This window comes from Copadichromis virginalis, linkage group LG17 (genome assembly GCF_057382275.1).
Source record: "Copadichromis virginalis isolate Kocher_CV1m ecotype Utaka linkage group LG17, C_Virginalis_male_GT1.1, whole genome shotgun sequence".
NCBI lineage: Eukaryota > Metazoa > Chordata > Actinopteri > Cichliformes > Cichlidae > Copadichromis > Copadichromis virginalis.
Genome location: NC_140634.1, coordinates 23,896,733 through 23,923,272, shown reverse-complemented (window position 1 = coordinate 23,923,272; position 26,540 = coordinate 23,896,733). Strand labels below are relative to the sequence as shown.

General features: G+C 41.5%; 1 protein-coding gene and 2 long non-coding RNA genes across 3 annotated transcripts; 2 read left to right on the top strand and 1 right to left on the bottom strand.

The window, feature by feature from the left end:
* The first annotated feature begins 202 nt into the window (after positions 1 to 202).
* On the top strand, positions 203 to 26,427 carry nup37 (nucleoporin 37). Its single transcript, XM_085435968.1, has 10 exons — positions 203 to 287; positions 1,704 to 1,875; positions 1,956 to 2,077; positions 11,403 to 11,475; positions 11,673 to 11,767; positions 23,853 to 23,943; positions 25,464 to 25,639; positions 25,719 to 25,769; positions 26,054 to 26,147; positions 26,251 to 26,427. The coding sequence occupies exons 2-10, from the start codon at positions 1,720 to 1,722 to the stop codon at positions 26,362 to 26,364; spliced, it is 972 nt and encodes a 323-aa protein (XP_085292094.1). The 5' UTR covers positions 203 to 287; positions 1,704 to 1,719; the 3' UTR covers positions 26,365 to 26,427.
* LOC146689468 (uncharacterized) lies at positions 2,169 to 4,666 on the top strand. Its single transcript, XR_014915994.1, has 2 exons — positions 2,169 to 3,230; positions 4,116 to 4,666. It is a non-coding gene; the product is annotated as an uncharacterized LOC146689468 (long non-coding RNA).
* On the bottom strand, positions 4,751 to 6,192 carry LOC146689467 (uncharacterized). The gene is made up of 3 exons (XR_014916138.1): positions 5,878 to 6,192; positions 5,139 to 5,220; positions 4,751 to 4,964 (listed from the first exon to the last, which is right to left on the bottom strand). It is a non-coding gene; the product is annotated as an uncharacterized LOC146689467 (long non-coding RNA).
* Positions 26,428 to 26,540: the final 113 nt, after the last annotated feature.

The window sequence follows — 26,540 nt, the reverse complement described above, 5'->3', positions numbered from 1 at the left end:
AGCGGGGGTGAGATTTTTCTTTTCGTAGAGATATTCAATTCTAAAACTCGACAGCTAGCTATAAGTTCGTGTCATTAGACGTGTTTCAAATAAAATCTTTCAGTAACGCTTATGGATTTTCTAAAGTGGTTTAGACTTTCTCCCCAAAAATTTCTGTCGCCATAACTAATACCCAACCACCCTCTGACATTTCTACTCGATGGTACGTTCCGTGTCGTAATCGGAAGAAGATTGAAAACATCTCAAACGCGGGCAGCGTTTCGTTCAAGGGATTCATTGAAAATAAGGTAGTAAAGTCTATCAGTTACTGCTGTGTTCTGAGTTTAGATAGACCCTCACCAGTAAGGGTTAGCTACGACATTGCCAGGCTGCGGTTTGACTGGTAAAAACGACAAGCAGTGCTTCCGCATTTAAACCAGCAGCACGTTTTGCTTCTAGACTGGTGACATGCTACCATTATTATTATTCTTCCACAAAAGCCACACTAGTTTAGCTGAGATATCATATTCACCTAGTTTTCCTTTACAGAAATAACATGAAAATAAACGACCTTGTTGCAACTTAGCGAGAAAAAACTTAACTCATAAGCAGTAATACAATTTTAAGCACTGTCTGCATTTGTACTAAGTTTAAAAAGGGGGGGGGGACTCTGTGTGTATATTAACTGCGCCGAATGTAATGTTGATCAATGTAGTTTGGTAAAACATAGTCCAGCTGCGTCCTACTTGCTGTGCATGAGTCTGTAACTACTGGGATATGAAAAACAAGAAAGTCTTTGATTGACGTTTGGTTTTTAGGATCCTTAGCAACTGTAACCCTGCAGACTTTTTTTCCTTTTTTTTTATTGAACATAAGCAAAAATACTGATTTAGTTTAGTTAAGTTTAACTTTATTTTTTATCTGCAAGATACAAAAGAGGGTTTATAAATCCCCAACTAGTGTAGTTAACAAAAACTAAGATAAAAGTAGGCCTGAAAACAATTTTAGTTGACTGAAATAAAATCCAGTCTAGACTTTTTAAAAATATACATTCAATAAGTTCCTGGAAATTTTCTTGATATAATGGCATCAGTTGCAGCAGATTTGTGTGTTGTACCTCCATGATGTACAGCTACAACAAGTGGTTGTAGCTCAGGTGGTAGAGTATGTAGGTATGATGTATGAATGTGTGTGAATGTTAGAAAGATAGATGTAGAAACAAGTGCTTGTTTGAATGGGTGAATGATGCATGTTGTATAAAGAGCTTTGACTGCTCTAGTAGAGTAGAAAAACGCTATATAATAACAACTCCATTTACCACATCTAAGGTGCTCAAACACTTAACAGAACTGACTGATTTTAAGACATTACAATTAACACAACATTTATTTTGTGCCTGAGTATTTTGTGCCTTTTCATTAGAAGCCCATTGATTTACCTTTAAGCGTTAAGACAAACCTAATGTTATTTATCCTAAAAGTTGGGAACCTGTTTAGTTAATCAGTTAAAAATCAAGTTAAACACAACCTTTAACAAAATAGCTTAATATCATCATATATGTAGTGTTGAGACTTTTAATTATCACATTTATCATGACTACTGGTACATTTACCGATAATAATCTGATCAATGAACTGATGTTCTTGTTTAAAAGTGGTTTTAAACAACAGGTATTGATGATCATCCTAATCATTTCCTATCGGTTATCCTTCTGATTCTTTCAGTGGAAGTACGCGCGACATGCAGGAGGACTCAAGCCACAGTCCCAGCTACACCGTACCATGTGACGACTTTGTTCATGTGGTGGAGTTCAGTCCCTTCAGCTCCGGTACCCCGGCATCTCTCCTGGCCTATGGTGGAAACCAGTACGTGGTGGTGGGCACCTGCCTCTTCCAGGTTAGAGATACAGTCTCACGTGTTTTGGTTCACTGAGTGCACATCTGTTTCCTTCTCTGAATGCAACTTTGCTCCTACAGGAGGAGGATGTGGAGGTCGAGGGAGTTGAATTCAATGTTCTTCGAGCTTTTCACCATGAACTGCGTGTCGACGCTCTAGCCTGGAGCCCCGAGTCTCGGCTGGACAGGATACCCACTATCAGGTACTAGGCCACTTGCATTCTACGTGCTTTGGCCTTCTTCTGTTTTTTTTTTTTGTTTTGTTTTTTTATATCCAAATCAAGTCTTTTTATTAACATCGTTCACTTTGTAGCTCGGTGGCTTGTTTAAAACGCTTCACGTAAGCGCTTTCTGAAACATGAATGAAGACACCCATGTTCAGCTTTGGGAGCTGAAGACATTCAAAACATGGGTGGTCACTTTTGAGCTTGATTGAAGTTTCTCATCTGATGTTTCTGGTTTTCGCTGGGTTAAATCAACTGCCCCCTGCTAGGGCTGGGCGATATGGCCTAAAATTTATATCGCGATATAATTTCAAGCATGTGCGGTAACGATATATATCACGATATATTCTTTTCTTCTGTATAACGTATTTTCCACACTATAAGGCACACTTAAAATCCTTTAATTTTCTCAAAAATCGAGAGCGTGCCTTATGTATGAATTCTGGTTGTGCTTACTGACCTCGAACCGATTTCTGCGTGCAGAAATCTGTTAAAAAATGTTTAGTACAACTTTGGTAAGCCGCACTGCTTGATGGATTGTCAGAGCATTATGGCTGCCGTAGTGAGGAGCTTCGCGGAGTAATCTGGGTCCAAAACTCCATCCACTTCAGGTCCCAAAGTCAAACGAACACTAACGGTGTGTTCACACCAAATGCGATAGACGCGAACGAAAACGCCCCAAACGCCCCTAATTTGACGCGTGCACATTCGCACCTCGACGCGTGTCCAAGAAAAATCCATCGCGCCTCAAAATTGCATACTTTGACGCGCGTGAACCGGAAATGTGGGAGGAAGTTGTGCCAGACCGGTATCTTTGCTAGATGGCAGCTGTCGAGCTAGCGCTTGAAGAGAGAGTCTCCCTTCTCTATTTACTGTGGAGAGCAGAGCAGCGGCGTTAAGGACGTCCTCGCCGTACCTGGGTCCATCAGGTCCTCCAGACGCGTGAGCAGTTTGGTGAGTTTCACCACTTGCTTCAGGAGCTGCGCCTGGATGAGGCGATGACAGCGATATCGCCGTCTTTCCCTCGCCCAGTTTGAGGACCTGCGGCCCGCGCTGGTCCAAGCATCGCCCGCCTAGACACCAACTACAGGCGCTCAATCCCACCTGCAGAGCGCCTGTCCGTCTGCCTGAGGTTAGTAAAAGTGTTTAATACGGTAGTCCTTTATTGATACCTGTGCTAATATGCTAAACTATCGTTTATAGACTGCTAACATGGATGTGCTATGCTATCAATGAATGCCGTTGGTGTTTACTGATAGCAAACTGTGGTATGGAGACGACTGTTTATAATATTTTTAGTGATACTCAGTTCTTATCAAGTCCTGATTTAATTCAATTTATGCTGTTATCAGTGTTTGCATTGATAGCATGGCTGTGGTGTCATACGTATGCGCTCGGTGTTTGCTGATATCAAACTGTAGCATTAGGACCACTGTGGGTTAATCTTTGTAGTGATACTCACTCCTTTTTTTATTTAGACCTGGTTTAATTTTGGTATAGTTGAATATTTGTATATAATCCCTGCAGCTGTCAGACTCTATAACAGGGGTCACAGCCTTTATTAAAACTGAGAGTTAGATAAAACTGAACAGTTTGGTTCATCTTTAGTTGCATGGTTCCATCTTGATAAGCTATGTCTTATCACAGATTTATTTTTCAAAAATATTAATGATATAAGAAAGGAAAGGGCTACATGTCAACATAAAACTCTTTATTTCTATTAATGTCTTACTTCATTCCTACCTGATTGACATGTTTAGGAATTATGAGTGATTGGCTCACTGTAGTTGTGAAAGTTGCTACCAATCAAATTATGATATGTTAAAGTTAAAACAAAACAACTGTTTTAGATATTATCTAATATACATTTTGTAATTATCCTTATAATTACAAAATGTTTTATGTAAGATTCAAGTTTTGTGATTTAAATCTGACATCACAAAAGTATTTTGGAATTTGAATAATGTATTTTGTAACTGCAGTACACATAATACTGATTTTGAACAATTTTGTCCAGGTTCCTTGTCACCGGGGACTCCTTCCAAGCGTTCAGTTACAGAGTCGGTGTGTCAGATCACCCCCCAGGTAGCGACGGCCATCTGGGACTGTCTAGTGGACAACTTCATGGCTGTGCCTTCACCTGGAGACTGGCGGTCCATCACAGAGGGATTCCAGGAGTGCTGAAACTTCCCTCTGTGCTGTGCAGCTCTGGATGGGAAGCACGTCCAGACAAAGGCACCCCATATATCATATAGGAGACACAGACATTGATATACACTAAATATTTATTTCATTTCTTTTTTTGTGGTGCCCAAATTTATGCACCTGCTTGATTTTGTTTAAAAAATTATTGCACACTTTTTGTAAATCCAGTAAACTTCTTTTCACTTCTCAAATATCACTGTGTGAGTCTCCTGTATGATATTTAACTGACATTTTTTATTGTAACAACCAACGATTTATACAGGAAAATAATGGCTATTAACAAGGTTGCCCAAACTTCTGCATCCCACTGTATTAGTATATTTTGTCATTAGTATAATATGAAATAAATTCTACATGTGTCAAGTCGTGTGCCAACGTTTGCTGTGTAGTAGAACTAGAGACATTTGTCATTATAAAAATTTATTTGAAACAATATTAAAATTCTCGAACAGAAAAACATTAAACATAAATATATAAAATATAAGTATTTACAGAGAGACAGGAATAAAAAGGACCCAGCTGCTCTCCAGAGCAGGAACAAGGCTGAGGAGGAAATGCTCCATTGGAGACTGGTGTGGCCTCTTCAGGGACTCCAGGATGGCCAGCTCCACCGCCGATGGACCGTCCCTCATCTGCCTCGGAGCCGTCCTCCTCTGTGGGCCTGTAAAACAGCACAAAACACAAAGAAATGAGAAGGCTGCTACTAGATTTTAATTTCAACATTGAAAACAAAAACAAAAAACAGGATATAATCAGATTAGTTGTAGATATTTAGTAAAGGTGATCACAAGGGAATCCAACCGAGTAAAAAGCTATCAGTGCTTGCTGTACATACCTGTGGGTGCAGCAGCAGGAGCTCAGGGACTGGGGAGCCAGGAGAAGCAACAGGGGATGCTCTGCTGCAGAATCAGTTGTCTCTATCAATACAGTATTAAATGTTAACAGGTTGAATATAATAATCAGAGAAAGTATATACAGTGGTCCATCATTTATTGCAGCAGGGGTTCTCAGAAACACTAGGCCCTGGCCACGCACTTCGTACACTGTTTTCCCCACACACATGAACATTGGTCACAGTTCTCACAATTGATTCTCAAAGTGCAAACCTTTGTAGATTGCAAAACGTAAAAGTATTATTATGCCGCGTTTTGTCTTCATCTGCCTGCCACTTTCGTGCGCCTTTTTCCCTTGCGGTGCAGGTGTCTATTTCCGAATGAGGGTCATAGTTATGGGTGTTTTTGTGCGGTTTTTTTTTCTATTGGACGTGATGGTTATCAAAACCAAACATGATAAATTTGCCACGCGCAGGAGACACGGCACGGAGGAGATTTGTCAATCAGGCTGCAGAATGCAATGCTGTACTGTGCAATAAAAAAAAAAATCAGCGAAAAAGCGAGGCAGTGACGGATGAACAGCGGGACCACTGTGTGCTGTTTATTAATAAACAAAATATATTCCTATATGACAACATGCATAAAAGCAGAACGGTATTTGTACGTCCATGGGAAAATAGCGGTGGCTTGCTAGCTTGCCAGGTCAGTGAAAACTTTCAAAAGAGAAATGAATGAACTTACCAGGTTGCCCGATCTCTTCACATATCTTCCTCCAAGCTCTGTCCTTTATATTCCTGTCTCGGTACAGAAAGCAGCTGGTGTCATACAGCTCTGGGTTGTTTGCAACAGCATTGATTAGCCTTCCCCTCCACTGAAGAATGAAGGGCTTTGGTTGGATCTGCCCCTTTGACCTAGGTCACAGCCACGTCACCAGGCTCCTGATTGGTTGTCGCGGCGCAACTTGACGCTGGAGTTCAGATTTTTCCAACTCCAGCGGTAGATGCGAAACGCGCGTATGCACAAAATGCAACACAAAAACTCAGGCGCGTGTTTTTTTTCGCGAGTCAAACGCCTGAAACGCGCTACACTGACGCGCGTTTCAGGCGTTTTGGCCTTTTCACGACACAAATCTGCTTCCGAATTCAACATTAATGAATCAATGTTACGGAAGTGGAGGAAGGGCAGTTTTTGGCTTTCCCCATATTTCAAAAGTGCTTCATCTCTTTGCTGTGACATGGTTGTAGCCGCTACGATGCTTTCTACCAAAACAGGCGCAGCTTGATGACATCATCATCATGCGCTATCGCAATAGCGCATATAGTCAAAATCTCTATCGTTAGCCAAATTTATATCGTTTCCATCATATATCGTTTATATCGCCCACCCCTACCCCCAGCGTAACCCTTTTTGTGTATGCTGTGTATGCTAGCACAGCGGTCTCCAACCTTTTTTGCACCACGGACCGGTTTATGCCCGACAATATTTTCACGGACCGGTCTTTAAGGTGTCACGGATAAATACAACAAAATAAAACTAGTACCGGTACCAAAATAAAGAAGATTTATTCATAACACACGTGAAAACACCAAGGAAAACCGAGTTAACGATACAAACGATAACAAAATAACGCTGAAAACCGATAAAAACCCTGAAAACTATACATTTCACACCTGAGCCTCAACTTTCGCGGCCCGGTACCAAACAACTCACGGACCGGAACCGGTCCGAGGCCCGGGGGTTGGGGACCGGTGTGCTAGCAGATTCCTGCAGTTGCCTGTAGGTTTTCATGTGATATGACCACCAGCTCCAGTGGTTCCTTAGGTTGTTTAGGTTGCCACAGTTGCCTGTAGTTTTCCATATAGGTCTGCGAATGCTTGCCAACTACTAGGTGAGTGACTGTAAAATTAAACAAAATGTAATGCAAACTGGAAATAGAAAAAGTTCAGCAATGTTATTTATTAACCGGTTGGAATATATACACAATCTTACCCAAGCAACAGATGGTTGACAGTGTCTAAGCCAATGTAACTGATGCCTTATTAGCAAAAGGCATTTGGTTGGACATTTGTAGCTCATCTGTAGGTCATGGGCCTCTTGTTACGTGAGAGGTCATGATGAGGCAGGATTAGAAGGTCTCCAGCCAACTTTCACTTCCACATTAGACATTTACGTCTTTTAACATAACAGGGTCACTGTTGTAAACACAGTTTTTGGGACCAGAGAAGAGACATTTGCAGAGAAAGCACACCAGCCAGTGAAAGTAGTCATCACTGCCTCTTGCTGTCACACTGCAGATGCCAGGATGTGAGCAAAGTTGTTTCAGGTGGCTTTGGACAGGAGGGAAGTAGCCCAAGCAAAGATTGTTAGAAAGCAAGAGTTTTCGCCTGAGGCGGTGGATGGGAAGGTTTCGTGGTCCCCCTGGAGGTGTTTAGCCTTTCTGTAATTGAAAAGGCAAAGCAGCTGGCCGTCTGTGGTTTACTCCACAGGACCCTTGAGCCAGCCCTGTGACGTGCGCACTTGTTATTGCGCTGATGACTACCCACTCAGGTTCCATCCCTCCCTTCAGGCTGCACGTAGCTGTGCCTTCCAGGAAAAGTACAACGTTCTCACGGGTTTGCCTCAAGTGGGGGCCCAGAGAGAGTAACAGAGAGGGGAGAAGAGGGGCCTCAAGCTGCCACCACAGCAGCTTATAATGAGAACAAGCCTGGAGACTATTAAAACCACAGACTTCAACTGAACACACACATTTTTCAGCCTTGCCTGTCATTTACTATATACAGTGGACAACATGCTGGCCTTTATCAGAGAGTTAAAGGCACAAAGAGAAGATGGGCAGAGGGACATGAGAATGACATGACAACAAAGACCCCCAACCAGGCTCAAACCAGAGAAGCTAAAGTTCATGTTTGTGGCATTTTACCCTCAGATGCCCTCAGGGATGATTGCAGCTTGGATCACTAGGCAACCAGAAACAGACATGCATCAGTAAATTACATGCTAATATATTCTGTAGTTTGCACAGAACATATTTTAAAACTTCAGCTTGGCATCCTAGTTTGCTGCATGCATGGGTATATTTGCAAGGATGTATTCTTTTTATTAAATGTATTTTCTAAATTTCTTTTCAGCAAATAATAGAAGTACTTTGACAAATAAATAACTGATGGATATTGTATTATCCTATAATTCCAACTAGGGCTGGGCTATATCATACCGTTCACGGTAATACCGGTGTAATGTTGGGCAATGATAAGAAAATGAAATATCGCGATAGGATATGGGTAAAACGCGCATGCACAGTGCCTTTGTTTGCATACGCACATGGCTGCGACGCAGAATGAGAAGAGCGAAAGTGGATCATTAAATGAAACGGATGAACCAGAATTGGTTTGTAAAAATGCTGCAACTTCAGTGGTGTAGAACTGGTTTAGCTTTCATCCGTCAGATATACAACAAAGCACTATTTTTGGTAGCGCATGCTAGCGGGCCGTCGTTATTACCGTGTTTTTTGGGAGATACGGCACACTTAAAATCAATCCTTTGATCTTTCTGAAAGTCGACAGTGTCCCTTTTAATCCTGTGTGCCTTATGTATGAATTCTGGTTGTGTTTACTGACCTCGAAACGATTTTATGTGGTACATGGCGCTCGAAAATCTGTCAAATGTTTCAGTACGACTTTGCTAAGCTACGAACCCGCACCGCTTGATGTATTGTCGGAGCATTATGGCTATAGTAGGCAGGTGCCTCGCTGAGTGAAACACATACAATATTACCATATTGTATGTGTTTATAACCTCTTTTAAGTTTTGTGGATATTATACATGGTTATGCTGAGGATATGTCGGCCAATTTCCACTGGAAATGCCTTTTGGTTAAACTGTCAGCAAGGATTTGCATTTGCACTTTAAATTTTTTATATAACTTTAATGCATTTAAAAAGCTGCTTGTGTAAGTGCAAAATACATTGATGTTTTTTGGGGTTTTTTGCACTAATAAAGTTGAGGAGTTGTAAAGTATTTTATCTAGTGTCAATTATATCATCAGTTATATCGTTATCGCAAATTTTCAAATGTATATCGTGATAGATATTTTTGGTCATATTGCCCTGCTCTAATTCCAAATCTACTATCTTGGGGTCTATCTGGTAATCTTCTACTCAGGAGCTTTCATTGTTTCACAAAGAGTTATTATAGTTTTGTATTTTGTGATTGGTTTTTATTAGTATTTTATCCTGACATTTTATTTACGTTTGGTTTAATTCAGCCTCGCTTTGTCAGATAAAAAAACTAAACCACAGTTCTTACTCCTCCACATCAAAAGTAGGCAGCTAAGGTGGTTCAAACATATCTTACCAGAAGGATGTCAGGGGGCAGACACATGACACGCTGGAGAGATTTTATCTCTGATCTTGGAATGGCTCGGTGTTCCTATGGAAACGTTGGAGGAGGTGGTTGGGAAGAGTGAGGTTTGGACATCGCTGCTGCCCAAACGACCTGAACCAGGTTAGGCAGGATAAGTTGCAGTGTTGGTAATGTAAGAAGAGACTCAATAGCATTAAAATGGGGGGAGTCTAAGAAGAGGCATGGTCTGATATCCTGCGTTGGTTTTGTTCCTCGAACACCAAGGTTAACATTGTGATATGATGTTATCACTTTGCGATGTATTGTTTTGGTGTTATTGACACACCATCACACCGCACACCAAACCCTAACCATGTCCCTAACAGCCATGTTTTTATTTTTTGTTTTTTTGTTTTTTTTTTACATTTTCTTTTTCCTGAGTGGACATTGGCAATTTTTTTTCCATGTCACAGAACTAATAACATTGTGATTGACCAAGATTAATTGTGATGATTCAGGAAGAACGCCAACATGGGGGATATCAAATACACCCAAGGCAGAGAAGCCCAGACCTCCCTGACCACGTCTTTCAGCTCTTCTGGGGGAACACCAAGGTGTTCTCAAGCCAGCCAGGAGATGCGATCTCTCTCTCTCTCTGACGACATAGCTCCTGGAATCACTGGGACGCTCGGGTCAGACCACTGGGCTTGCACCCATAACTACTGTCTGACTTACTGGACCCATGTGGTGCTTCTTGTGCGTTGCAGACCCACAGAAGGCCAGGTCCATATTTTGTCTTTGGCCTGCATCCAACTGGCCCTCATAGGCTAAGGCCCGGCTACCAGGCACTCTTTCTTGGACCCCTCTCCCCGGGCTTGATTCCAGGGGGCCCTGGTAACCCTATCCTGAGCAAAGCAAACTGGCTCCTTGTTCTCTTGTTCATAAGGGTCGTCTGAATCACTCTTTGTCTGGTCTCTTGCCCAGGACCAATTTGCCTTGCAAAACCCAACTAGGAGCAAATGCCCCCTCAACATAGCTCCTGGGATCAGTGGGGCACAGACCTCCCCACCACAATAAAGCAGGGATTCATAAATGTCATTACAAGATGAAAGGGGAAAACATTCACATATGCATACAGTATATAGACTCTAAATGTAGCTTCTTTTTTTAATGTAAAACATTAAGCCAAGATTCTGCTAATTTTGGTCAAGCAGACCTTTCAAAGATGTTCTCACTTTCAAAAACCTATCCTGTTTCAGCCTCTGTGGGGTTAAAATGATGGCACGAGGTAGAGTGAGTTTATGTCAACAAAACAAAAATTCACTGGAATTTCCCCTTTTTATTCAATGGGAATGGCTTTGACATTTAATTTAAAAAAAGGCAAAACGCCAGCGTGTGTTCCATGTTTTACAACAAACACTAATACGCAGGTTGAGAGGGCCTGTCCTAATATAATCGAATCTACTGTAGCAGTAAAACCCTGGAGCACGTTAAGGCTGTTTGTAGTGACATCATGCCAAATCCATCTGTGCCTGTGCTTGAAAATGTGTGAACTGCTGTCTGTTTATTCTGGTGATATGTGTGTGTTTTTCTTGTCATAAGTGAGTTAGTGTAATTGTGTGAATAATTGCAGGCGCTGGTATACGAGGACTGATTAGAGGGGAAAGTCCTCTGCCTGGCTCTGCACAGGTTTTTTTGAACAGAAGCGTGCACAAATGGCGTGAGGATTCTTATTTTTCTACATGTTTATCTTAGCTTGCAATCAGAATCTCCCTGGCAGTGTTTCTACTGATCGGCGTCCAAGTTTTTACCACACACACACAGTCTCATCCAGAGGTGTCAGTGTAGGTGGTTGCATGATGTCGTTTGTCATCGGTCTGACTGTTTTGATGCTCACTCTGTGTTTTTATGTCCTCTCTTTGCAGGTTGTGCACGGCTGCAGCTGACAGAAAGCTACGCCTGCTGACTTCTGATCTTCAGGATAGGCATGAAGTCAAGGTAATGCAACATCTGGAGCACATTGGCCACAACTGCGCTTGTCATTAGGCATCAAACTTGCGCTGCTTAGTGCTGACGTTCAGTGCTTAGCGATAGAGGAAGTAGTTAAACTGCTACAAAACATTCATTTAACAACTTATTGATTGGTATATTTTCTGTTTTTGTTCACACGTTTGTTTTTCCAATGCTGTCACTAGGTAATGGAGGGTCACACCAGCTACATTAACCATTTGGTGTTCGAGCCCATGGAGGGGAAACAAATTGCTTCCGTCAGTGATGACCACACTTGCAGGTCGAACCCGTTTTATTTCCATGTGTGTGTGTGTGCGTGTGTGTGTGTGTTCCCAGCTTCTGATTTTCAGTTCTGTTCTCTGTTAATGGTGCAGAAAGTTCTGACAGTGTTTCCACAGTGAAACACGATGCTAAGCACAACATGCTCCAGTGTGACTGTGCGTAAGCACAGAGCTGCTTTGTAGCTTTTCTAGCTAATTGGTTAAATATGGAAATCCAATTAGCTGCAGAAAGATTTTCCTCTCTCTAAAGGGGGGTGGGTGTCCCGTAACAGGGTCCCCAAAATTTCCTTTTCAATTAAGGCGAGAGGAGGGGAAAAAGTGTATCAGTAGCTGGGGCCACCACGGGGACAACCCCTGTAACATTGTGAGGCTGGTTCTGCTGCAACATACAAGCACGTCATTTAGCTTTTACTTCTGGATGCCCACTTCAGCCACATAGCCGTTAGTATTAGCTGTCCTGGAGGTAGTTAAGTCATATACTTTTAGCTAGTTATTTCAGCTAGTGTTGCTTTTTGTTTCAAATGGCAGCAGCAGTGTAGAAACTCTAATATTTTTAGATTCAAACAAAAAAATGCAGGTAGTTGGAGATAACGGACTGGATATAAAGATGAAAATAGCTACACTTACACCACCTGTCATGGAATAAGGGGTGACTATGTAAATCAAGACTGTGGACACATAGTAACAACTTCATGCACCAAATCATACTCTTCTTTATGTCAACCAGTTGGGGAATATCTTGAATAATATAGAATAGAATAGAATTCAACTTTATTGTCATTGCACATGCGCAGGTACAGGGCAACGAAATGCAGTTTGCATCCATCCAGAAGTGCTTTAGTGATATAGATATATTACAATATATATTAGCAATAATATAGATATGTGAGTATATTACAGAAATGGGTCTATTATGGTATGTTATAATGTACACGGTATGAAGTATGTTGTGAATATTCTATAACTATAGGTATGTACAGGCTGTAGTGAGTACAAGCTATGTACAGGATATGAACAGGATATAAATATGAAAAACTATACGAAATAAATAACTTTACAGAAATCTGAGATATACAGCTATATATATAATATGCGCACAACATCACATGAGAAACGTCAATCAAGTCATAAATTGGGTTAGGAGTAGGCTTGTCTTTTTATACAGTTGGACCTGATTGAGTCGACACCTTCTGGCTAATAGAAAGAAGAAAAAGTTTCGTTTTTCGGACCTGACTGTAGACTGCATATGTAGCTATGTTTCTCTATGAAGACCTCCGCGAGGCCTTGTAGATCTCAGAAGGGAGTCTGGTGTGGGAATGGAGAGTAGACCTTTAACTGAGGAATCCAGTGTCCGGGATGGGGTGTAGGGGAGGAGAAGGTTCTGATAATTACTGGATTTGTAGCTGAGAAGAAGGATTTTACAGGAGACTTACCTTGACTGGGAGCTGGTGAGGGTGATGGGTTAGCAGGACTTGGTGCAAAGAACTTTCCAGAGCAATGGAACCTTATTGTTGTTCAGTTAGAGAAAGTTGGTTGACATCCAGATTTTGATATCTTCCAGGCAGTGAATCCAAAGCAGAAATACCTTCAACATGCATTTTTTTTTTACTGGCTAGTCTGGTTGCTGAAAGACTTCAAGTGTTATAGAAGTATATTTGAAACTCATTTCCCTTGCTCTGTGACCTCAGTAAACACTTTCCACATGGCTTTATGATCTCAGTTGCTAGTTTCAGGCCTTATCAAATAAAAAGTGAAGATTATCATAATTTTAAGAGCATTATCTAAGTCCTTCCTGTCTTGTTGTAGAGCCATGCCTTGCTTTTCGTGTCTGGTTTCAAAACACCAAGATATGAAAGCAGCACGGTGGCACGGTGGTTAGCACTGTTGCCGCACAGCAAGAAGGTCCTGAGTTCAATTCCACCATCAGGCCGGGGTCTTTCTGTGTGGAGTTTGCATGTTCTCCCCGTGTTTGCGTGGGTTCCCTCCAGGTACTCCAGCTTCCTTCCACTGTCCAAAGACATGCAACTTGTGGGGATAGGTTAATTGGATAATCCAAATTGCCACTAGGTGTGAATGTGTGAGTGAAAGTGAGTGCGAATGGTTGTCTGTCTCTGTGTGTTAGCCCTGCGACAGACTGGCGACCTGTCCAGGGTGTACCCCGCCTCTCGCCCTATGACAGCTGGGATAGGCTCCAGCGCCCCCCGCGACCCTGAAAAGGATAAGCGGAAGTGAATGGATGGATGGTGAATGGAAGATATGAAAGCCCAGGCATGCAGCTAACCACAATACCTTATTGGCATTTACTGCAGTCCTTTATCATGCTGCCATTAAGAGAGAGTTTAATCTCATATTCTGAAGTATAAAAAAATGCTATTAATATCTGTTGATGTGGATTCTGAGGTGGAGGATATTTTTCCAATAATTTATTGTGAAACTATGTGTGTTTGCGTTAGTATTGTATGATTTTGTCTTGAGAGTCACACTGCATTATAATCCAGCATTTTTTTTTAATATACAGTGCTTTGAAAAAGTATTTATATATTTTTTATATAATTATGGCATAATTTCTTAGATTTTCTCCGTATTTGTCACACTTACTTCTTACACATCATCAAACAAATACTAATATTAGATCTCCAAACCTACCTCCCTGTGTGGAAAAAGTAATTGCCTCTTAAACCGAATAACTGGTTGTTCCACTCTTGGCAGCAAGAACTGCAATTAAGCATTAGTTATCAAACATCAGTTATCATAGAGTCTTTCAGATCATCGTGGAGGAATTTTAGCTGATTTTTCTTTACAGAAGTTTACAACAGAAGTTGTTTGGTTTTTTTTCAACTGCATTGAATGGTTTTCCAGATGCTTTGGCCTGTTTAAGGTCATGCCAAAGCATCTCAATCAGTTCTAAGTCTGGACTTTGACTTGGCTCGTGTGTTTCAGATCATTGTCCTTCTGTGTAACTTGAGTGCTCTTGAGCTTCAGGTCATAAACTGATGGTCAGAAATGTTCTGGAAGAGAGCAGAATTCATGTTTTCATCAAGTTAATCTAGCAGCAAAGCAGCCCTTCACCAGCACACTCACAGCAACGTGTTTGACTGTTGTTGTGATGTTCTTTTTATGAACTGCTGTGTTAGTTTTATGTCAGATGTAACGAGACTCAAACCTTCCACAAAGTTCAGCTTTTGTGTCGTCAGTCCACAGAACATTTTCTTAGAAGTCTTGGAGATCATCAACATGTTTTTTGGCAAATTTGAGATGAGCCTTTTTGTTCTTATTGGTCAGCAGTGCTTTTCTTCTTGAACTCTCCCATGGATGCCATTTTTGCCCAGTCTCTTTCATATTGTTGAATCATGAACTCTGACCTTAACTGAGACAACTGAGGCCTGCAGTTCTTTAGCTGTTGTTCTGGGTTCTTTTGTGACCTCCTAGATGACTCATCGATGCACTCTTGGGGTAATTTTTGTCGGCTGGCCACTCCTGGGAAGGTTCACCGCTGTTTCGAGTAGGGCTGGGCCATATTATACCGTTCACGGTAATACCGGTATAATGTTAGGCAACGATAGGAAAATGAAATATCGCGATAGAATGGGAGTAAAACGCGCATGCGCAGTGCCTTTGTTTTCATACGCACATGGCCGATTGTTGAGTGAAACAGATGAACCAGAATTGGTTTGTAAAAATGGTGCAACTTCCGTGATGTGGAACTGGTTTGGTGTTTGTCCATCAGATACACAACAAAGCACATTTTTTTTGCAGAACATGCAAGCGGCCATCGTTATTGTCGTATTTGTCGGACTAAGATGCTCTTAAATCTGGGAGTAATCTGGGTCCTAAACTCCGTATATTCAGGTCAAACAACACTGCAGCATCACTTAGAGTTAAAAACTGTCTAAATTCTTTCATCTTTAGTAAAACAATCAGCATTGCTGCTTTACCAGGTGTAACTATGAAGTTTAGCTTCCAGGCATCCATTAAAACAAAATTTATTACATTTAACGGAGTTAGAAGTTAGCAGGAAGCTAGCGGAAGTTAGCTTGCTAGTTTCGCTAGTTACCTAAGCATGATATAGCATGTTCTGACTGAGAGATTTCTGAAAAAATTCAAACGTACATCTCTGCTATCACTTCCAACATAAATGAAGACAGGAAACTAAACAGCAGTGACGTTTGTAGGGTTACTGAAGTTGGGCTAGCTGGTATATAATGATGTGCTACGTGATCGCTAGCGACACAGCTATGTTAGCATAACATAAACAGTGAAGCTGGAGGACGAACACTAACACTTTTCCACTTATAAAAGTTAGCTTGAAGGTTCTTCATGGTTAGAGACAAATGCAATCGCATGGCAGGATGCTGTAAACGGACCAATCTTCAGTCAGGAGAACAACTGAGATAATCCATCCACAATACGAGGTTAGTCATTAATATACTGCAACAACATGGGAATAGAGCAGCTGCCAGAGAATTCAACATTAATGAATCAATGGTACAGAAGTGGAGGAAGCAAGAAGAATGAGTTTAATAAAGTTTGATTTATCTGACTGCTTTGTTTCGCTTAATGTGCCTTATAATCCCGTGCACCTTATGGTCTGAAAAATACGTACTGCACACTGCAGTTTAATGTTGCAAAGCACCTCTTTTTAACTTCAGTGGATATTATACATGGTTATGCTCAGGATATGTCAGCACATTTCTACTGGAAATGCCTTTTGGTTAAACTGTCAGCAAGGAATTTGCATTTGCACGGTTACATTTTTATAAAGCTTTAATGTACATAAAAACCAGCTTCTTGTTGAAGTGAAAATAAATGGAAGGTTGTCTTTTTGCGCTAGTAATGTTGTGGAGTTGTATTTTGTCTCGCATCAATTATATCGTCAGTTATATCGTTATCGCAAATTTTCAAATATATATCGTGATAAATATTTTTGGCCATATCGCCCTGCTCTAGTTTCGAGTTTTCTCAATTTGTGCATAATGGCTCTTACTATGGTTCGCTGGAGTGTCAACGCTTTAGAAATGGGTTTGTAACCATGACTTTGTCTCTCAGCTGTTTCTTTAGATTGTGTATGATGTGTTACTTTTTGAGTGATTCTTTTGTACCCTGCTTCTCTGTAAGAAATGATAAAGGGGCAAATAATTTTTCACAGGCTTTTAGTCGGTCCGTTTTTGACTATCAGCAGCATAGTGATCCCCCTGTCCATTCACATCTGAACAAGTCTCCTCAACTCTATTCCTCCGCTCCCTCTGCCAAGTGTCCAGAGAAAACAGGAGTGCGCTCTCTCTGCTGAAAGATTTAAATTCTGTCATGTTGAGAAAATATGGGACGCAGGAGGAAGACAGAGGAGGAACAAGGGATAGATCAAGTTAACAGGAGACGACCTTCCAGTCAGCCCACACAAACTGAGCCTCGATATGAGAACAGGAAAGAAAGGGAGGGAGGTTTCTATCTGCATGTATAGACTCATGACCTCTCCATCAGTCTGTTAGCTTTGGCTGGAGTGCCTCTACTATAAGTTTGTTGTCATCACTGTCCCCTGCAGCTGTGGGACCTCTGCTGTTTCCAGTATGCAACCTGACGCTGGAGCAGCAAGGTGGGGAACCAGACTGCACTTCCTCAGAGATGGAGTCTTGCTTCATGTAGTCTAAACAACTCATGGTGTCAGTGTAGGTGGAAAGGGTGTGGGTTATGCCACCTAGAGATCACGAGGGCACACTGCAGGGTTCTGAGAGGATTTGGGGCTGACTGAGTTCACCGCTGAACTCAGGAAAACGCCCACCTGCTGCTGCTGCATTATGTGTATGGTTTAAAGCAGTATATCCTGTTCTCACTGATAATCCGTTTGCTTTTTCCTCAATCCCTCATCTTGTGTAAGGGGAGAAAAAATTACAGTACTGTGATAGCCTGTCCTCGATTACTGGTTCTCAACCTTATTGGGTCCCTATAAGATTAGTTCAAATAACCCTCTGTAACCCCACCCACTCAACATGTTCTGAATTTGTTGTCATGGATTACAAACCTGACCTTATTCAACACTTTTAGTTACATTAAGGTGGATATTCTGTTAATGTGGGCAGCTTCCATTACTACTGCCTTTTTAAAAAAAAAAAAGTAATCTTGGAAGTTGGGAAAATTGTGTGAATCCTGTGTGATCATGTGTTTTAAAGTCAGTAGAGCGTAAGAAATGCTATTTTTAGAATAGAATAGAATAGAATTCAACTTTATTGTCATTGCACATGCACAGGTACAGGGCAACGAAATGCAGTTTGCATCCATCCAGAAGTGCTTTAGTGATATAGATATATTACAATATATATTAGCAATAGTATAGATATGTAAGTTTTATAAAACATTTAATACATTTTTTTTGTTTCTCGCTCTGTCAACAACTAAATAAGTCGTTAACCAACATTTTCCACCTTTCTCAGTTGTTTCTGGGTCTTAAGAGAGCATTCCTGCCACCTTTTCACAATCTGGACCACATGTTTTTTTAGATCAGTCTTAGCTTATAAAGAAGAAGCTAGATGTTTCTAGATTATCAAGATTCAGTGTTGCTCCCTGCTAACAGATTTGTCAAATTACAGACATTGTGCCTGACTGATATTTTCTCATAGATTTATATAGGAACTGAAATATTTTTGCAATTATAGTTATCGCCACCTGGGGGCTTTATGAAAAAAACAAAAACAAAAACAAAACACACAAAAAACAGCCATGTCCATCTTTTATATACAGTATATGGTTCCAGCTGTCCTTTTAGCCTCATCAGAAATGGTGTTACTGGAAGGATGAATGTCAAGAAGCCATTCTAAAGGAAGGAAAACCGGGAGAAAGGCTGAGGTATGCCAAATTATTCAAGAACTGCACTGAAAATCACTGCACTGACGAAGTAATGGATCCAAACTTGAAATATGTACGGCTTTAGGAGAGAGGTACAACAGTGAGTATCTGGAGCCATTGTAGAACATGGTGAAAGCCCTTTCATGGTTTTGGGGCTTGATTTCAGCCAGTGATGGTGGGGATCTTGTCAGATTTTTAACCACCGTACAAAACCACCTGGAAAGCTTCTGGTTATCAAGAGCTTGAATGATTTCAAACACTCTGCCAATGCAGTAAAAACATACCTGAATAGAAAAACACACAAGGGAACACCATCAGTCATGGATCGGCCTCCCCAGAGCCTGAACCTCAACATCATCTTAACAGACAACTGAAGAAAAGGCAGAAACATCCAAAGAAGAGCTCTGAATGTCCTTCAAGAAGCCTGGAGAACTATTCCTGGAGACTACTTAGTAACTGAGTTCAGGTTGTGTGGAAGAACAACGGAGGTCACACCAAATATTGACTTTTCAGTTTGTTAGCCATATATATTTGTGTTCCCTGTTCATGTAGTGACCCTTCAAGGTACCTGAGATATGATTCTTATTTCTCACCTTTGATTATTTATTCTATTCTCTAAAACAAATCGGGTCACACAGTGCTAACGGCATTTCCCGTTTCCTTCATTTATCCGAAACCCCAAAAAACCACAACGCTCCAACCTTATTGTTTGCTCACTCAGATCACTTCCAATGTCCTTTTCATCTCTGTTGTTGTACATGGAAGCAGAGAGTTATTGCTTGATGTAGTGTGATGCAATAACAGTGCTTTATCAGAAGAGGTGACGCGTGTTTTCGTGTCTCATGTCTTTCACCTCATTCGGCAGAGGTTATGTTTTTTTGGGGAGCTGGCGTTCTCCATTTGAAGGGGAGAGCGGTTGACCGCAGTTTGGCCGTTGGTGGTGTAGCGTGCAATTGAGCTCTGCTTGGCTAGTGGTCTAAAAGAATAGGGTTTAGTCGTTGTTTTCCTCATGTGGTCTGGGGGTTTTTCCTCTCTCTTTTCTTTCCCCCCCCCCTCCTTCGTTCTCCACAATGGAGGCCCAGGCTGCACATGGGCAGAGGAGAGAAGCCTAGAGTTTTGACAGCACCCTATCCTACTGCCTGCACGGGAGACGAGGCAGGAAAAGTTGAGTGTTTACTGTGGTCTTCATCTGAGACGGGGCATATCCTCCCCTACACCGCACCACTGAGGACATCAATCTCTCCAACAACACACTTGACATTTAGATAGTCTTTGGAGGTACTTTATTACATGATGTCTTTTGCATGACCTCATCAGTCAGCGCCTTCCCATGCTTCACAAGACTTTGTTTTATATTCCCAGAAACACTTGCAGCCTTCCCTGTGCCCCCATCTCCACCTTTTCTTCTAGTTCAGATGTGGTTAACCGTAGATCCAGGTCTCAGGAACCGCAGCTCTCTCGGTCCAAGTGATTCATTACATCCGTGGTGTTGCTGAGCTGCTTTTGCGATCATACATCTTATTTAGCTGCTGGAGCCATACTCTAATTAAGATTGGTCCTAATCCTCCAGAGCTCTCTGTTTCATTTGCATAAGGTAGGATGCTGTTCAACTTTTCTCCGCCACGCTTCCCCAGCTGACGTGCGTTTCGCCGCCCTACGCTGTATTCCACAGAAAATGAATGGCAGCGGGCCGCCCACAGCGAAACATTTGCTGTAATGCAAGTGGAGCATAACACCAACTCAGGCGAGGGTGCTTAGCCCCCTACCTCCATTCCACTCCAACCCACCTTCCTCTGCCCCTGCTGTCATAGCTCAATGTAATTTGACGCTGGCGTTTTTTCTGTAAGAGTCCAGTATAAGTCTGTCTGTCTTCGAAGCTTGAAGGCCCAAATCTGAGAAAAGAGCCCATTTTCCCTGGAAAAGGATGAAGACAGCTGTACCCTGCTGCAGATTAGAGGAAACCATGAACTTCAGTGAAAAGACGCCACCCATTATTTACTCACCAGCCTTTTACTGTGAAAGCCAGGCATGTTTCCACAAAGCTGCAGATTTATTGAAAAATAAAGGCACTCCAACACGATTCACCAGTCTGGCATTAGTGGGTATCTTTGCTGCTGTGATCTTTATAGCAACAACAACCAGCAACTCACAAATACAGCTAACCAAATTTCGTGCTGAAGACCAGAGATGGGCAGTAACGCGTTACTGTAATCCGATTATTTTTTTCAAGTAACGAGTAAAGTAAGGGATTACTATTGCAAAAACGGTAATTAGATTACTGTTACTTTCCCGTAAGCACGCTGCGTTACTGCGTTACTAAAACCGTGATTTTTTTTTTTGCGTGTCTCATGACAGTGACGTAAGCAAGTGCGACGTTCGTGACAACAGCTGTGTGCAGATCAACAATGGATAATATATCGAGTGCGGGAGAGAGTATGAGCGTGCAGCGTTTAAAGCGTGGAAGTACTGACCTTTAAGTTTGATTCCATAAAAAGTGACAAAAACATTAGTGTCCGCTGTTCACTGCGTGGGAAGAAAAATTCTTTTTACAGCGAAAAAAACCCTAAACTTCCGAGCAAGCACGGACAGTACACTGCCACGGGAATATGAAACTCCCAGATCCTTCCACTGACCGCTACGACACACCTGCACCAGGGCAAACCTCCGCCTGCCCCACTCCTGCTATACAGGTGAAAATAGAGCAACAGGACCGCTGAGTCCTTGATTTTATTTATTTTCTGCTGTGTTTTACCTGCATTTATTTGAAAGAGTGAGTGTAAACACAAAAACAAATTTTATTTTATGTGCTGGAATATGCAGAAAATAGGTTTAAATGTTAAACAAATTTCTTCCAGTCAGAGAATGTTGCATATAATTTAATGTTTGCTTCATGCGTAAAGTTAAAAGATTAAAACTAATAAAACAAGTTTTAAAAAGAGACTTTTTCATTTGATTACATTTTATATGATGGGTTATGCAGAAAAAAATAGAATTGGGCTGAAAGATCGATCGCTTTATTACCTATTCAGGTTGTAAATCATTTTTTAAAAAAGTAACTAAGTAACTAATTACTTTTGAAAATAAGTAATCAGTAAAGTAATGGGATTACTTTTGGGGGGAAGTAATCAGTAATTAGTTACTGATTACTTTTTTCAAGTAACTTGACCAACACTGCAGAAGACAACAAGAGTCAAATCAACAGGAACAATATCCATCCATCCATTTCCTTTCACACTTCCAAAGAGGTTATAGTAGCGGCAGGCAGACCGAGGTATTCTGAACGTCCTTCTGCCCAGATGTTTTTTCCCTGTGTCTTCTGAGAGATTCTGAGACACCATCAGCCCAGATGAGATATATGGTCATCAGCCACTTTATTGGTTAAATCTGTTCCACTGCTTATTAACATGAATATCTAATCAACCAATCACATGGAGGCAACTCAGTGCATTTAGTTAGTTAGATATGGTCAGACCAAGCATTAGGATGGTGAAGAAGGTGATTTGGAACGTGTCATGGTTGTTGGTCTGAGTATTTAAGAAACTGCTGATCTGCGATCTCTAGGGTTTACAGAGAATGGGTCTGAAAAAGAGAAAATATATGAGTAAGTAGCAGGTCTTTGTGCAAAACGGCCTTGCTGATGTCAGAGGACAATGGCCAGACTGCTGCAAGCTGATAGGACAAAAAAACAAAACAAAAAACCGACAGTAACTCAAATAACTACTCACTACAACCATGGAATGCAGAAAAGTATATCTGAACGAACTGCACGCGCATCAGGTGGCCTGCAGCAGAAGACCACACTGGGTACCCCTCCTCTGAGCGAAAAACAGGAAACTGAGGCTGCAACCCACATAGGCTCACCAACATTAGACGATAGATTAGAAAAACGTTGGTCTGTCCCAGATTCTGCTCTGACATTCAGATGGAAGGGTTAGAATTTGGTAAAACCAACATGACCCATGTTGGTTTTACCAACCAACCAACTTGGATTCTATCCTGTCTGATATTAACTTATCAGGCCAGTGGTGATTGTGTAATGGTGTGGGGGTATATCTATTTGGAACACTTGTGGTTCTTTACTACCAATTGAGCATTGTTTAAACACCATAGTGTGCCTTTCTTCCGATGGCTACTTCCAGCGGGATAATGCACCATGTCCATGACAGTGAGTTCACTGTACTCTAATAGCCTCCACAGTCACCAGATTTCCATCCAAAAGAGCTTCTTTGGGATGCTGTGGAATGAGAGAATGACATCATGGATCTACAGCTGACAAATCTGCAGCAACTGTGTGATGAATCTATGCCATGAAGAATTAAGGCAGTTCTTAAGGTAAAAGGGAGTCCAACCCAGTGCTAGCAAGGTTTATCTAATAGTCTCTCCAGTGAATTCTGGGACTACCAGGGGCATGTCTAGAGAACTTTCCAGGGAGGCATTCTGATCAGTCCAGACAGCTTGCAGCCAGCAGTAACCCATTTCGACCTTGTTTACTTGTGTTCATGAGTCTGGATAAATGACCAAGTGAAGGCTGGAATGTAGACAACTGATAAATCAAGAGCTTAACCTTTAGGCTCTCTTTAACACAACATCTGCATGCAGTTTCATGCTCCACCCTCCCGTCACTCAAGACAAGATGATGGTGCAAGTTGAGGGAGTTTGATAACTACTGCAAACATACACAGCTGCAGCAAACACAGAACCATATCTCATCCAAATATTGGATCATTGCATGCCTTAATAGGAATAAGAAAACTCAGGGCATTATATTTGCAAAGGTCAAGGCTGTGTGTGCCATTATGCTTTTGCATTTAGCACTACAGAGAAAGAAACCTTTGGAAGGTCAATTCATTCTAATGTTATGTAAGGGCTAAGGGTGGCTCAAAATCCGATGCTATTTTTAGGCGCCTGCTCTAAAGCCCCATCTTTGCTGTTAATTAAGAGGTAGTGGATTTTGTTTTTGGATTTTAGGCCAAGAACAGTTCACGTGTCAAACTGAATCAATCCGTAGCACAACTAATTAGAAATGATTAGAGCCCTGTGTTTTTTTACCTCCTACACAATAATGAGACAGTTATACAGGTTTTGGCAATTAATTCTCACAGCACTTGCGAACACAGTGTCAGTTCCAATACTCTGGAAACAAAGTGAGTCAAACTGGGTCAAACAAGGTGCCTCACTCTGAGATCGCTCTGCATTTTGTTGGTGTCCATTTTAATCTTTGTTGTCCACGTGAATTCATGTCTGCAGGGTGTGGGACCTGGATGGGAATGAAAGCGCTACTTTCCGGCTTCAGTCTCCTGGCATCAGTGTGTGCTGGCACCCAAAGGAAGTCTTTAAGGTAGGAGTTGCCTACTCTAAAGCTGAGGTAAAACACCTGAGTAGTATAGATGGTTTACAGTTGGAGGGTCAGGTGTGAGGTCAACTTTATGGATGCCCTCACTCCTCCGAGACATCCTCATTGTTATCAGAAACACTTGAAGTTCACGTGGGTGGTTAGATAAGCCAAATAAAAGATTCTGCCCAACATTCAAATATAGATTTTGTTGTGAAATATCTTGATGTGGAGCCCAAAGCACACATGTGGGTAAAGGCCTGCTGAAGTGTACAGAGGAGGGTGAGAAACAAAAAAATATAGTTTTTAAATCCTTTCATAATGTTGCAGAGTCCAACAGAGTTTAATCATGCTTAATTTCTACTTTCTATACTGTTGCATGCTGGGACATGCTCTAATCTGTAGTTTAACTGATATATTGCACATGATATACATAAATCAGTATATATTTCACTGAAGCTCCACATCTCTAAACCACTGTCTCTGTAAATATGGTTTCTACTGCATAAAGTTAATAGGGTCAACAATAAAAATACAATAAATTATACACTAAAAACCATAAATCTGAATTAGAAAGAAGAACTCTCACATAATAATAGAAGTCAGCTTTGTTTGCACAAAAACAAACGCCAGGATGTCCTGCTCAAGTAGATCTGAAAGCAAGTGAGATTAAACGACTGAATGATTGGGCAGCTCTTGTGCGAAAAAATAGGTTGTTCCACAGATTAGGAGCCACCACCGAAAAGGTCCTATCGCCTCTGCCTTTGAGCCTGGAAGTAGTAACATCCAAGAACAATTGGTTCCTAGACCTCAGTGCTTTGGTAGGCGTGTAGAGCTTCTACGCCAAAACACTAAGACTCTTAAAAACAAGTAATAAAATTTTAAACTGGATCCCGAGATGGACTGGAAACCAGTATAGGGAGGCCAATACAGGTGTGGTGTGGTCATGCCATTTCTTTATTGTCAGAAAGCGAGTTGCTCCATTTTGTAGAGCCTGCAGGCTACGAAGTAACGACTTAACAAAGCCAACGTACAAAGAATTAAAACACTCTAATCAAGAGGCATTAAAGGTGAGAATTACTCTCAAAGTCATGTTGAAGGAGATTGGCCTTCACCTCACTGAAGAGATGTAATTGAAAAAAAGCTCATCTTAATTGTTTCCCTGATAAAGACGTTTCACAACCTTCACGGTACCCTTAATGATGAGTTTTGATGCCTCAGTGTTTGATGCCCATACTGTAAAATATGTCCACTGGCATTTATGTAACCATGATAAAAATAAGTACCATCATTTTTAGGAAATCTCTATGAACCGACAGGATATTTGATACCAGTTGTTTTCTGTTCATATAACCTTGGTACAGAGGTTTAGTTGTGCTCCAGGACCCACCATGCATCCGTGTCATCTTTGCTACCTTTGTTGCAACCAAAACGAGCACCACTTTCAGAATAAAGCATGAATTTGGTGCAGAAGTACAAAGTGTTGTGAAATCCTTGCTACATTCATTACGTCCTGTGCTCTCTAGTTAATGGTGGCAGAGAAGAAGGGGACGATTCGCTTTTATGACATGGTCACCCAGCAGGCCATCCTGTCACTGGAGAGCGAACCGCTCATGTCAGCAGACTGGTGCCTTACCAACACGATCAAAGTAGGCGGGGTGTCGGGCAGCGACTGGCTGATCTGGGATATAACTCGATCCAGGTGAGAGGATGTGTGGTGCTGATATTGCTCGAGGTATTGATTTGGGATGTGTCTAAGTCACGTTTTTTGTTGTTTGCAGTTACCCACAAGAAAAAAGACCAGCTCACATCGATAAAGCACGGCTGTTTAGGTGAGGAAAGTTCTTCCATAAGCCTTATTGCTTCGGTTCATACCTGCTCAGGTTTCTCCTTTAAATCTGGTCAGTCTGTGATTCGCTAAAAAATATTTTAATTTTATTGAAATTGAAAGATTTGGAGTTTTCTTTTTGGTCTTTTACAAAGACCTGAATTGGTTGGCATCACAGAAGAAACTTTCATAACTTAACACAAGTCAGTTTCAGGAGGATGATTTTATATTTCAGACAGTAATTCTCCAATTGTGTGAAGGCTTTCAAGACTTTGTTCTTCTCTCCAGGTGGTCTCGAGCCAATGAAAACCTCTTTGCCACAACGGGATGTCCAGGAAAGATCAACACTCAGCTGATCATCCACCATCTCGGCCACCCGCAGGTCTGTGTGTGCTTTCCATAGTTGTTATGAGTTTTGTTTTTGTTTTTAATTAAATTTAATGTGCTTTCCATCAGCTCATGTCACACACCTCATGTCGTTACAGCCGGTGGCGATCGGGTCGGTGACCGTCGGATCAGGCCTCAGTTGGCACCGGACGCTGCCGCTCTGTGTGGTCGGCGGCGACAGGAAGCTTTGCTTTTGGATGACTGAGATGTAGAAATCTGTTGTGGAAACCTGCGTCCTGTTTCTGTTTGTGCTCAATAAAATATTTTTCCAAGTATTCGTGCAGTTTGTGTGGAATTTGATGGGAATTGGCTGCATGCTCGAGCTTTGTTCTTCTCATTTCTGACCACCCCTTCAGGTCAGCTACAGATAAACAGCAGGATTGTCTGG

Coding starts and splice junctions, on each gene's coding strand:
- nup37 (XM_085435968.1), top strand. CDS start 1,720: ATGCAGGAGGACTCAAGCCACAGTCCCAGCTACACCGTACCATGTGAC. Junction 25,640..25,718: donor TGGGATATAACTCGATCCAG/GTGAGAGGATGT, acceptor TGTTGTTTGCAG/TTACCCACAAGAAAAAAGAC. Junction 26,148..26,250: donor ACCATCTCGGCCACCCGCAG/GTCTGTGTGTGC, acceptor ATGTCGTTACAG/CCGGTGGCGATCGGGTCGGT.